A 12,437-nucleotide genomic window follows, 5' to 3' on the forward strand; every position below is an offset into this window, starting at 1 on the left:
ATTTTTATTTATTTATTTATTTTGAGACAGGGTCTCCCTATAACCTCAGCTGGCCTGGCACTTGCTATGTAGTCCAGGCTGGCCTCAATCTCACAGAGATCCACCTGGCTTTGCCTCCTAAGTGCTGGGACTAAAGGTGTGTGCCACCGTGTCTGGCTTTTTTTTGAGAGAGAGAGAGAGAGAGAGAGAGAGAGAGAGAGAGAGAGAGAGAGAGAAAGAGAAAGGAGTTTATTGAGACAGGATCTCACTTTGTAGCACTGGCTAGTCTAGAGCTTGGTATGCAGACCAAGCTGGCCTTGAATTTGTGGCAATCCTGATTCTGTCTTGCAAGTGCAGGGATTACAGGCATGCGCCACCACACCTGGCTCCTATTCCTGCTCTTTGTCACTTCGCAGTAACCTTTTGACAATGCATTACTCTGCATATTCTTACTTGTTCAAGTCCTCTGGCTGAGAACTGGTGTGTCTTATACATCTTGAGTTGTATAACCCTTGCCTGGTCTGTGTTACATTGTATTCAAATCACTGCATCACTTATCATCATCCTTAATAGAGGTTTCTGTTCTTTCCTCATATTTGTTTCCCTAGTTCCTATCACTAGGGATATCATATGGTAGGGTTTCTATGAATGTTAAGTAAACTGCTGAATAACTAAAATAATGTAAAGATCAAATTTTCCATGCAAATGTTTGAATACTGATAGAGGATAATATAGTTAATATAGTAAAGAAGAACATTTGAAAGTCTTCTCAATATTTAACAGTAATTTGATGAAATCATTTTGCCAAAATGGTTGGTTGAAAACATAAAACATAGGCAGGCAGGGAAATTTTATAAATCAACCTTGTTTACTTTGAAGTCAAATTAAATTCTCAATAAAAGAGTATAGATGGTCTGATTTACAGAGCAGGCTCCAAATGTCAGATGAACAGTTTGAATTAGGAATCTAAAAGGTTTTAAGACTGAACAAAGTTAAAAAAAAATATCCAGAAACACACAGTATAAGTTCTTTACACATGGCATGCATTTCAAATATCAACTTTTGGAGGTTTTTTTTTGATGGGGGGAGTGTTGATACAGGGGTCTTACTCTGTAGCTGGTTGGCCGAGAAGTTGCTGTACCTAGGTTGACCTCAAAATTCCTGCAGGTTCTGCTTGGCCTCTAAACCCATTAACTTTTTATTTTTTTAAGCCAAGATGCTTTTTTTTTTTTAACTTTTAAATATTTTTATTTATTATTTTTATGTGTATGAGAGTATTGCCTGCATGTATGTGAGTGCACCTGTGTTGTGCAGTGCTGCGGAGGTCAGAAGAGAACTGGAGTTCAGTTCATAGCCGCCATGTGTGTGCTGGGAATCAAACCCAGGTCCTCTGCAAGGAGGATGCCTCTTAACCACTGAGCCATCTCTCCAGCCCCTAAACTTGTTAGCTTTTGAAGCATTTTAGAATTAAAAATTTTAAAGTGTCAGAAATGAGCGTGTTATTTTAGTAATACTTCAAAGATTATAATTACTAAGATCCAAGAGCAAAAGAAGTATCTTCTTGTCAGGAAGTTTTTATATCTACCCCAGAAGTTTGGAATCAAATATAGTCACGGTGAATACTGGTGACTTACTGAGAGTTCAAGAGACCATTTGGCAAGTTAAACCTGAAGAAAGAGCTATAAGACTAGTAAGCAGACAGCAAATACAGATATCATAGATGGGGGAAAGAACAGGTTAGGAATAAAACAGTGAATGGAGAAAGATGCTGAATGAGACCTAGAAATGCAGATATAAAAAAATGGAACAAGTTGTAGATAGGGGTAAATTTGGTGTCAAAGGGAGGGCCAGGAGCTTTGAGTCTGAAGCAGTTGGTGTGGTGGCATAATAGGGATCTGGGGGCTTTTACAGCTGGTGGTGCTCATGGTTTATCCTGCTCTTTTACAGAGTCATGGTACCTTATAAATTATAGAACAGTTCAGATCCAACAGTGTTGTTATTGCTGAATGAAATGTCTCTGAGGGTAATTTTATTATTTATATGATGCTTTTGGTAACTGTAACCTTTTTCATTTGAATTACTTATGTTAGTGTTAGAAAGCATGGACTATTAGCAGTAGACTGTCTTCTTAGTGTCCAAACAATTCTCTCATTATATTTTGAAGGTCTTACCAGCATATTCTAGAAAAGGGAATGGTGGCTAACAACTTGAAGCCAGCCATGCAAGAGTTTTGAAATACCAAAAATCAAAAAGTAATTTTTAGAAATCTACAAGATTTCTGAAATTATTCCTAAAATTGTTAGTTCCAGCAGAATATAATGTTGAAATAATCATTCTTTCTTTTTTCAATACATATTTTCTGTTGACATTTTTATGTATTTTATATAGTACATTTTAATTATATTTAAATCCCCTCTCCTATCTGTACCTCCCACAGCATTCTTTTTGTTGTTGCTGTTTGTGTGTATTTTTGAGACAGGGTCTCATTGTGTTCTCCTGGCTGCCCTGAAACTCACTATGTAGGCTAAGCTGGCCTTGAACTCACAGAGATCCACCTGCCTCCGCTGTCTGAGTGTTGGGATTAAAGGTGTGTGCCGCCATTACCTGAAATGTCATTCTTATATAGTTATGATAGGACATTTCTCTCCTAATTCATTTCCTCAAACAAAGGGAAATCAAAATAATTAAGAAACAAATGACTTATGATCTAGTTTCCATTTACCAATATGAATGATGGCTGAACTTGAAGTTTTTATTGGTATAGTTAATACAAACAAGAAAAATAGAATGAATATTTTATGAGAGTTACTTTCATTTTAAGTACCCCCAATTTTTTTATTTTGTGCTCCAAAATGCATTTAAGTTTGGCAAGTTGGAGAAGGGCATCACAAGAAAGCACCGCTTTTTAAACCTGAAAAAATATTTCTGCTGTAATTAATATTAAGTACAACTTACAATCGGTATTTGTGCCTTTTTATCTTAGTGTTAGAATTTACTGATGGATTATTTATTTATTATTTATTGTGATTTCCTCCCAAACTTTACTATTCCGTTAAATATAGTTTATTTCTTGAAATAAGTATTATTTACTAGTTGAAACTTAAAATAATTTTTGTTATGTAACATACAAAGTTGATTGTATTATACATATTTGATGAAATGAAATGATTCTTAAATCTCTTTTTACTGAACTAAAAAGATATGTGAGGTACTCAGTTAAGTGTCACTTTATTTGCATTTTAGAGATAGGAAACTGAGGCGTAGAGGTGTTAAATAACATGCATAGCATTCTACACTTAGTAAAACTGGAATTCTAACCCAGGCAGTCTGATATCAGAGTTCTATGTACAGTATTGATCCATTATAATCATATCCTGATTGTTATTTAGAGAAATCGAGAAAATAGTGTTCTTAAGCGAGTGGTCCTCAGCAGCAACCAGAATCATTTGGGCAGTTAAAAATTGAAACCACTCGCAAAAGCTTTTGCTTGGGTTAGCATAGGGAGGTCCTGTGCTGCCAGCTTCTAAACATACATTTCAGTGTGTAGCCAGATGCAAATCATTGCTCCAAAAATCTGACCAGGGAGGAGGAATAAGGGTGACAAGCACAGCATTGTACATGTTTAATCAACTACAGTCAGAGGACTAGTGACTATGTGTCTAAATCTCTGGTGGTGTTTTCATAAGACTGTTCATTTGAGTAAATGATTTTCAATATGTGGCTATGTCATTTTATATACTGTGTGTTTTGTTTAAGTGTAGAGACAGTCAACATTTGTCCTGAACAAGAAACTCTAGTGGAAAATAAGAGTACACAACTAGATGAGCAACTGACTATGAATTCTGAGCAAAACATGCATGAATTAGGAAATGAAGTCACATATGAGGACACTGAACTGTCAGGGCAGAAATCAAGGAATCTTCAGGCCATCAGTCCTTATCCAGATGAAGAGACATCTCAACGATGCAGGTGAGTGTTAGTGTCTGCGCTAGATCTGAGATGAGTTGGAACAACTTTCTCCCTTAATACATTTCCCTTCTCTTCTTTATTTGGTGTGGCACGGCTTTAATGTGTCAGTGACTTGTAATCTCAGGAATCTGCAAGGGCTTTCTAGTATTTCCTTGGTGTTAGTACAATGTTTTTAGATGGCTTAGAGAAACAGCACAAGGTGACTCTAAAGTAAGGCAATGCGATTGGATTCTTCATCCAATATTATTTTCTATGATCTTCATTATGAATGTAAAGACAACTGTGAAGTTGACATAGATGAGATATTATCAAAGCTCCAACCTAGAAGTTCTAGGATAAATTAAGCCCAAAGATATGTTTTTAGTTTTATATAGCTCTGTTCTTCATTTAAGGTAATTTGATTACTTTTGAAAAGAGTGACTCTGTACCCTATTTTTTGTCTTTCTTAATTATTTTACATTCTACAGCTTTACCATCTTGAAGAAATTTGAATTTGTGATACCTGTGTCTATTACCAATGTGATTAAGGTAGTTTGGTAATTAATCATATGCTAAAGGTCTGCATAGTAATGCTACACTTATCTGTGCTTACACATGTAATTCAATGCCACCAGAAAACAAACAATCCATATATTTTTTCTCTTCTTTTGTACTACCTGCTTACATGTTGATACTATTGTCAAATAGTTTAAAAAATATAAAAATATTTTATTTACTCTTACATGATTTGAGAATATCTTTAATTTTAATACCTTAAATTTAATAATGAAAATATGATATTGTTTTAATCAAATTGAAAAAAGTAGTTATTTGTTCCCATCTTCATGAGTCTGAAATGTTAGTTGAAGTCAGCTAGAAATACAAATTGAAACAATAGTTATAGTTTCTAAAACCTTAATTCTTTTATCAAGTACACTGAACCATGAGTCTCTTCCATGTTATCACATGCTTTCCGCAAACTTCATTTTTCCCGTTTATAAATTGGTATCTGTTGTAAAATTGATATATTTATTGTTTTGTAGCCATCATACTTTCTTAACTGCGTAAAAAGTTTAATATTGGGGCTAGAGAGATGGCTGAGTGGTTAGGAGCACTGACTGTTCTTACAGAGGATCCAGGTTCATTTCCCAGCACCCACATGGCACCCACAGCCATCCATACTCCAGTTCCAGGGGACCTGATGCCTTCTTCTGACCTCCTCAGGCATTGCACGACACAGGTGCACTTACACACATGCAGGCATAACACTTATACACATAAAATAAAAATAAAATATTTAAAAAAGTTTAAAATTTGGTGCGTTACATATTTATTATTAATAAAGAAATCAGACCCAGTATAAAATCATATGTATGTATTATTTAATAGTTCTCTTTATTACAGCATTGTGGATTGTGGAAAGGATGATTTGAACTATGGATCTGTGATTCCTCATCAAGTTATCCCAGACTTAAATAATCAGACAACAGTAGCCTTTCTTCGAAAAGAATTGGATATTCTTAGAACAAGCAATAAAAAGGTATAATGCAGAAAATTTGATTGTTGTAGAGCACTCTTATAGCTATTGACCATTTCAGTTTTCTTTTTTGTCTGTTATAATAGTTTTATTTTGTATTTTAATCCCTTAACACTAGCTTTATGTTGTATTACCTTGCCATCAAGATATGGTGTAGTTAAGTGACTGGCTATGAAAATAAACTTTTTTTGTTTCTATCCTTGTTGGGCTGCAGTATAACTTCCTTTTACATAAACTTCTGGTAATTTATGTTGATAAATTCAAATTTCACTGTAGTAAGACTTTGCTTCATTATATTATGAGCTGGTTTCATGCTATTTACTTTGTTGACGTTTCTTCTTTTTTATTATCATCTGAAGCCTGTCTTTCACCTCAGTTATATATATATATATTATTGAACATTAAAGTAGCTCATGATTTTGTTATTTGCCTGGTGTCTTCTTATACTATTGCACCTTATAACTAGACCAGGTTAGCATTCCATGTTTTCTATCCTCCGATTTCTTCCTGAGCAGTTTTCGCTGATCTTTAAGTAATGTTATTAACGTTCAATTTCTTTGTTGTTTAAAAAAAATTCTATATACGTTCCTGACTTTAGTATTTTCATTGTTTGACCTAATGAGACTGAAGCATGCATGTAGGTAGGTGCACCCATGCTGTGCAGTGCCCATGGAGGTCAGAAGAGGGAATCAGATTCCCTTGGAACCGGAGTTATGAACAGTTGTTAGCCATTGTGTGGGTGCTGGGAATTGAACCCAGGTCCTCTGCAAGAGCAGCCAGTGCTGTTAACCACTGAGCCATCTCCAGCCGAAATAAGATATTTAAAAAATAAGAAAATAAGTGGAATATGATAAAACACTATTCACAAAGACAAATTTTTATCAGATATTATTTTAATTAATTTTGTTTCAAAATATTGGAATTACTAAGAGAAACATTAGAAGTACTGCCCATTATTTTAAGGTTAATAGATCTCTTCTAAATCTTTTGCTTTAAGACAAAGAAATGAATGAAATGGTTTCTGCAGTTGGTATTTTTAATAGTAATAGTGTTCTCATTTTATGTGCCTATATGTGTACACATAGTGTATATTTACATAATTTTTTGTTTTCCATATCATTTCAGGTAATCCTTACTTACAAAATACATTACAACCTTTATTTTTTTACTCAAGTCAGTATATTTAAGCAGTTGAATGTAGTATTACAGAAGGAGTTAAAAATTAACAAAATCTTACTTTAGAATTACTTACGTATGGAAGATGGAAGGTATTTATCAGATAAAAATAACTTTTTCCTAATATGTTTTAGCTTCAAGAAAAATTGACTGAAGAAGATAAAGAAAAACGAAAATTAAAGCTTAAGCTGGAACTCCAAGAGAAAGCAACAGAGGCTCAAATTGCTGAAAAGACAGCAGGTATAGTAGTTGAGTGTTAGCATGCAGCTAGAAGCTTATGTATGATGTGTCCTGATGTGTCTTGGTTAATACTAGCACACTGCCTTATTTGCCAAAGGAGGAGAAGGTTTTTTTTTTTTTTCTTTTTGACTGCTTAGAAAATAGATGGCTTTAACATCCTGGTACTGGTATTAGTAAGAGCTTTACCTGTATTCATACTGATTTGGGCATTAAATGCATTGTTAACACCATGTCAATCCAATCACAAAAAGGTTGTTTGTTTTGTTGGCAGGGCCTGAACAAACAAGGGGAAATAATGATTACCAGTGCCTCTACCTTTCAACCAGCAGTTCAAATACCACTTATTGTTTTAGCTCATGGAGAGGAAATACTTTTCCTTTTATAAAGATAGTCCTATATTCATTGCTAATGGAAGCCTACGTTTGATTTAAAAAACTCTGTGCAGTTAACAGGTTAACATCTGATGAGGTACCTGATGACAGAGATAATATTTTCCCTGAGATTAAAGTTAAAGGTTGTCACAGTGTAATGTTGTACATGACTGCCTTAAATAGATTTTGGAAACTATCTTTACTCTTACACAGATCTTTGAAAGAATAAAAATTTAAACCGTATTTATTGGTTAGAGATAGGATCAGGAGAGTCTCAGGTTATGATCTCCATCTGTGTAAACCACTATGGCTCTCTTTCTCACACTATTTTCATCTGTTAAGAAATATGAAATTATATAAAATGCTAGACATTCGTATTTAGAAGTATTTTAGAGATTACTTGTTCAACATTTTATATTTTATGATATTTAATTATTGATTTCAGGCTATAATTATGTTTTGTTACCTACTTAACTTGGTTACATATATAAAAGAATTAAGGCATTTTAGAATCAGAGAGATCATTAATATCGATTATCTTCAAAATATTGCTGTGGAAAATCTAAACATAATTATGAAACTATGATGAATATGACCATAAACAAACAATCCAGTTGTATACTAAATGGTTACTTTTGTATCGATAACAAAAATCCATAAGGTTTTTGTTTCTTTGTAGTGGGCAAATGTAAAGTAGAACATATTTGAAGGAAAATTAATACTACATTAAAATGAATAATATAAATACAACTTAGGACAATTTGGAAGTTTCCCAGATTTTTATGAAAATCACACACACACGAACACACATGCACGTGCACACACACACACACACACACACACACATGCTAGGACAGTATTGTAAGAAATACATTTGTTTTGAAATATATGAATAATAATAATTAGCTTCCCATATGTATTACAGAACTACTTGAATAAATTTGGCACTATCATGACTTAATGAGAATAATGATTTAATTTAACTGCCTAGTCTATCTCTTGATAGAGACTCATTGAACAGTAATGGTTAGTATTTAACTTTCAAATAATACAGTTCAGCTTGTAGCTCAGATATTTATATATTGTTACGTATTTAAGACTTCTTTGATGATTGAACAGTTTGAATTTAACTTTCAAATAATACAGTTCAGCTTGTAGCTCAGATATTTATATATTGTTACGTATTTAAGAATTCTTTGATGATTGAACAGTTTGAATAATGCATGCAGTTTATGGAAGGAATTTGATTATTCTTATTAACTATATATTTTTCATTAATGCCAGAATATTGTTTTACCACATGTCAGATGTTTTAAATATTTTATATCCACCTAAATTGATGAAAAAACAATGCTGGATAGATTCTCTGAAATATACTAATAACTAAAGAGATATGTCATAAAAATTTTCAAAAGGAAAATCTTCCAGTGTTTTTAAAAAACATTAGTTTTCAAAGTATGTATGTACTTTTTCTATTTTACTGTATTTTGAAAAGGACTTTAAATGTTTTATACATAACATTAGAAAATATTTTTGTTGCATTGTAAACATTTTAATTGTGAACTGCTTAAGAATCTGTTGATTTGAAATTATAAAAACTTTTGTCCCATGGTAGACTCAGATATATAGTCTCAAGTAAGCTTATATTCTACCTGGTTAGGAAGAAGTTCACTCAAAAAGCAAAACACTAAAAAAATAGGAGCATATATATCTTAATTGGGAGAAACAATATAGGATTCTGATTACATGTCATTAATTCTGTGTTTCCTGTAACATGACAGAACCAATAATCCACCTGAATATGGATATTTGTTCTTCTATGACTGATCATTTTTATATTCAAAATGTATATTTGCTGAACTATACCAAGAATATTCGTATATCTAGTATGTTAGCAAAATATTAATGCTTTAAAAACGAACTTCTGCAATAAAAGTAAAACTTATATAAGCATTTAGACCAAATGTTCGCAATGGAAAACAGGATGCTAAAATATGTCTGGGTTAAAAAATGTTATTATATGGCAAATACGTCCTCCTAGTAGATAGTTCCTTGGAATATATAAAATATAAAAAATTATAAGAATATTTATATTGTGTTATTTCTGAGTGTAAGAGGATTAATAGTCTAGCAAGACGGGGTCTAGCAAGGGAATTTTTAAGTAAATTATCATACATTTATGCTGTGAGATATGATACAGTAATTAAGAACTTTCTGAGAAATGCTTGATGATAAGCAAAATTTTTCATAATTTAAAGTGAAGAGAACAGTAAGAAAGTTACATTTGTAATATAATTTTGTTAGAAGAAGAAATAGTATTTATAGACATTTATCAAATGAGGCACAAATTTTGGTGGTCTTTAAATGGAGCAGTCTAATGATTCAGTGAGCAGTTCCTGTCTTTTTCAGGTCTTCTAAAATGAATATGTACTAGTTTTAGTTTACTTTCAGAAAAAGTAAACATTATTTTTTTAAATATAAGATTTTTAAAACAGTAAATTGCACTTTAATCTTAAACAATTCCTATGATGTCTTTGAGAAATAAATTATATAAACGAAAGTTCTATGATAACCATAGAATGACTGTACTCCAATTTTGCCAGTTTATCCATTTTCTTTTTCTCTTTTAGATTCCCCACATACTTATTTTTATGTCTTTATGTGTATTATATAAAGTTTGTGTGAATTAATCCATCTTGTCTTCTCAGCTGATTGTTCAATTTTTAACAATAAGAGGGCTGGAAATATGGCTCCTGAGTTAAGAGTGTGTACTGCTCTTGCAGGGGACTTGCGTTCCATTCCCAGCACCTTTGTCAGGTGGCTGACAACCACATGTCGCTTCAGCTCTAGGAGGATCTCACTTCTCTGTCCTCCAGTGATTCCTGCATTCCTATGCACATACCAACTCACAGGCACACACACACAAACATAAACACAGATGCATACATGCGGACACATAACACACACATAATAAATCCTAAAAGAATAAGAATCTGCTATATAAGTGGAGACATGGCTCAGTGTTAAAGAACATTGGCTATTCTTGCAGAAGACCTGGGTTCGAGTTCCAGCACCTACATGGTGACTAACAGTTGTCCATAACTCCAGTTCCAGGGGATCCAGCAGCCACTTCTGCCCTCTGTGGCCATTGCATGACATGAGTATACTTAAATATATGCAGGCATAACACTCATACACGTAAAATAAAGATAATCTGATATAATTAAACCCACATTAAACAAAATCTGCCCAGTTTTGTTAGGCAGGTTGAACCAAATCGGGAAAGTAGAAAATCTTATATTAACCCATGTTCAAATCACAGTATTAACAATGAATACTGATTGCATATCTCCAGGAAACTATTTTGCTTCTGGACTTAACATTTTTCAGTGTGAAATATGAATATTAGGGCCTAAAGAAATGGATCAGTGGTGAAGTGCACTAGCTGCTCTTTCAGAGGACCCAGTTTGGTTCTCAGCACCCACATGGCGAATAGCAACCATCCATAACTGCAGTTCCAGGATATCCAGTGCTTCTTCTGGTTTCTATGGACATTGCATTACATGTGGTTCACTTACATATATGCCGACAAAACACTCATACACATAAAATAAATTTTAAAATATTTTAAAATCTAGCCAGGCGTGGTGGCGCACACCTTTAATCCCAGCACTCAGGAGGCAGAGGCAGGCAGATCTCTGTGAGTTTGAGGCCAGCCTGGTCTACATAGTGAGTTCCAGGACAGCTGGGACTACAGGGAGACCCTGTCTCAAAAAGACCAAAAAAAAAAAAAATTAAAAATGTGAATATTACCTAACTTATCAGATTAATTTAAGGATAGAGATAGCATTTAAATATACCCAGTATATAAACAGTTCTCAGTAGATTGTAGCCTCAATATTTTATATTAATTTATCATTTTAAAGTACATTTTTATTGAATTTCATGTAACATATCTTAATTATATTTAGACACCCTCCCTGTCTGCACTCCCTCATGGACTACCCATGGGATTTCATGCATTCATATATGTTAAGGCTATTGGGTCAAGTTCTAGGTTTAACTTGACTGGCCCTGTCTAAAACCCAAACAACGAAATGTAAAGCCATTGAGGAAGAATCCCAACGTCGATCTGTAGCCTTCACACGTGTGGACGAGCGCACACACACCCAAATTAATTATTTACTTATAGCCTTCACACATGTGTACACATGCACACACACACACAAATTAATGATTTACTTATAGCCTTCACACGTGTGTACATGCGCGCACACACACACCCAAATTAATGATTTACTTATAGCCTTCACACGTGTGTACATGCACACACACACCCAAATTAATGATTTACTTATAGCCTTCACACGTGTGTACATGCGTGCACACACACACCCAAATTAATGATTTACTTATAGCCTTCACACGTGTGTACATGCGCGCACACACCCACCCAAATTAATGATTTACTGTTAATACTAAAAGTTAGATTAGAAGATTTGGAAACAGGATTTCATTGTAAGGAAAATGGCTGTTGACAATCAGTATTTCATAATATTCATACATTTTACTAAATTGTGAATCCAGAATAAGAGACATGAAGTAGAAACTATTTGGACTTGATAAACCATCACATATGCTGTTATTTAGCCTCATTTGTTTCCTTTATTTCCCTGTTGTTCTTCCCTTAATAAGGTGACTATTGTCATTCTATGTGACCTTAGGAGCATTTGGAACTCAGCTGTGTCCTGCATCATGGAAAATCTCAGATGTCTCACCTGCTCACCTTTCCCTCCTCTTTATATACACAGGAGTATCATTGGGTCATGATCACTGATGCTTTTTATTAGACCACTAAATGCTTAACAGGAATAGTGTGAACGTCTTTGAAAATCAAATAGTTTATGTTGAGAACTCATTATTAACTAAGCACTGTGTTAGGCACTTGAATGTACATCAGAAAACACGTGGAAGTTCAAGCATTCTCTTTTCTTGCAGTACTTTTTTTCATTTATTATGTACCATGAATACTTGCTCAGACTTTGGGTCGATACCTTTGTTCTACTGTTTCTCTCACATGTATGACAATAGTTATCACTATCCTTTGGTTAAAATCTACAGTAAGTGGCTTTTATTTTCAAGTTAATGGTTATGAAGGGCTTAACCTGTAGAAGTTCTTGATAAAT

General features: G+C 33.7%; 1 protein-coding gene across 3 annotated transcripts in view; it reads left to right on the forward strand.

Annotated features, from left to right (window-relative positions):
- Nucleotides 1–12,437, forward strand: part of Mipol1 (mirror-image polydactyly 1) — a 372,255-nt gene that overhangs the window by 76,293 nt on the left and 283,525 nt on the right. For 2 of the 3 annotated variants that reach the window (XM_017798100.2, XM_008832890.2), the window contains exons 2-4: nucleotides 3,736–3,948; nucleotides 5,332–5,467; nucleotides 6,775–6,880. In XM_017798100.2, coding sequence (XP_017653589.1) covers nucleotides 3,815–3,948; nucleotides 5,332–5,467; nucleotides 6,775–6,880 — 376 coding nt within the window. In that variant the 5' untranslated portion in view covers nucleotides 3,736–3,814. The remainder of the gene's footprint in view (nucleotides 1–3,735; nucleotides 3,949–5,331; nucleotides 5,468–6,774; nucleotides 6,881–12,437) is intronic. The other variant, XM_008832891.2, reaches the window with a different exon arrangement.

Source organism: Nannospalax galili, unplaced genomic scaffold (assembly GCF_000622305.1).
Source record: "Nannospalax galili isolate Female #2095 unplaced genomic scaffold, S.galili_v1.0 scaffold636, whole genome shotgun sequence".
In the NCBI taxonomy this organism is placed as follows: domain Eukaryota; kingdom Metazoa; phylum Chordata; class Mammalia; order Rodentia; family Spalacidae; genus Nannospalax; species Nannospalax galili.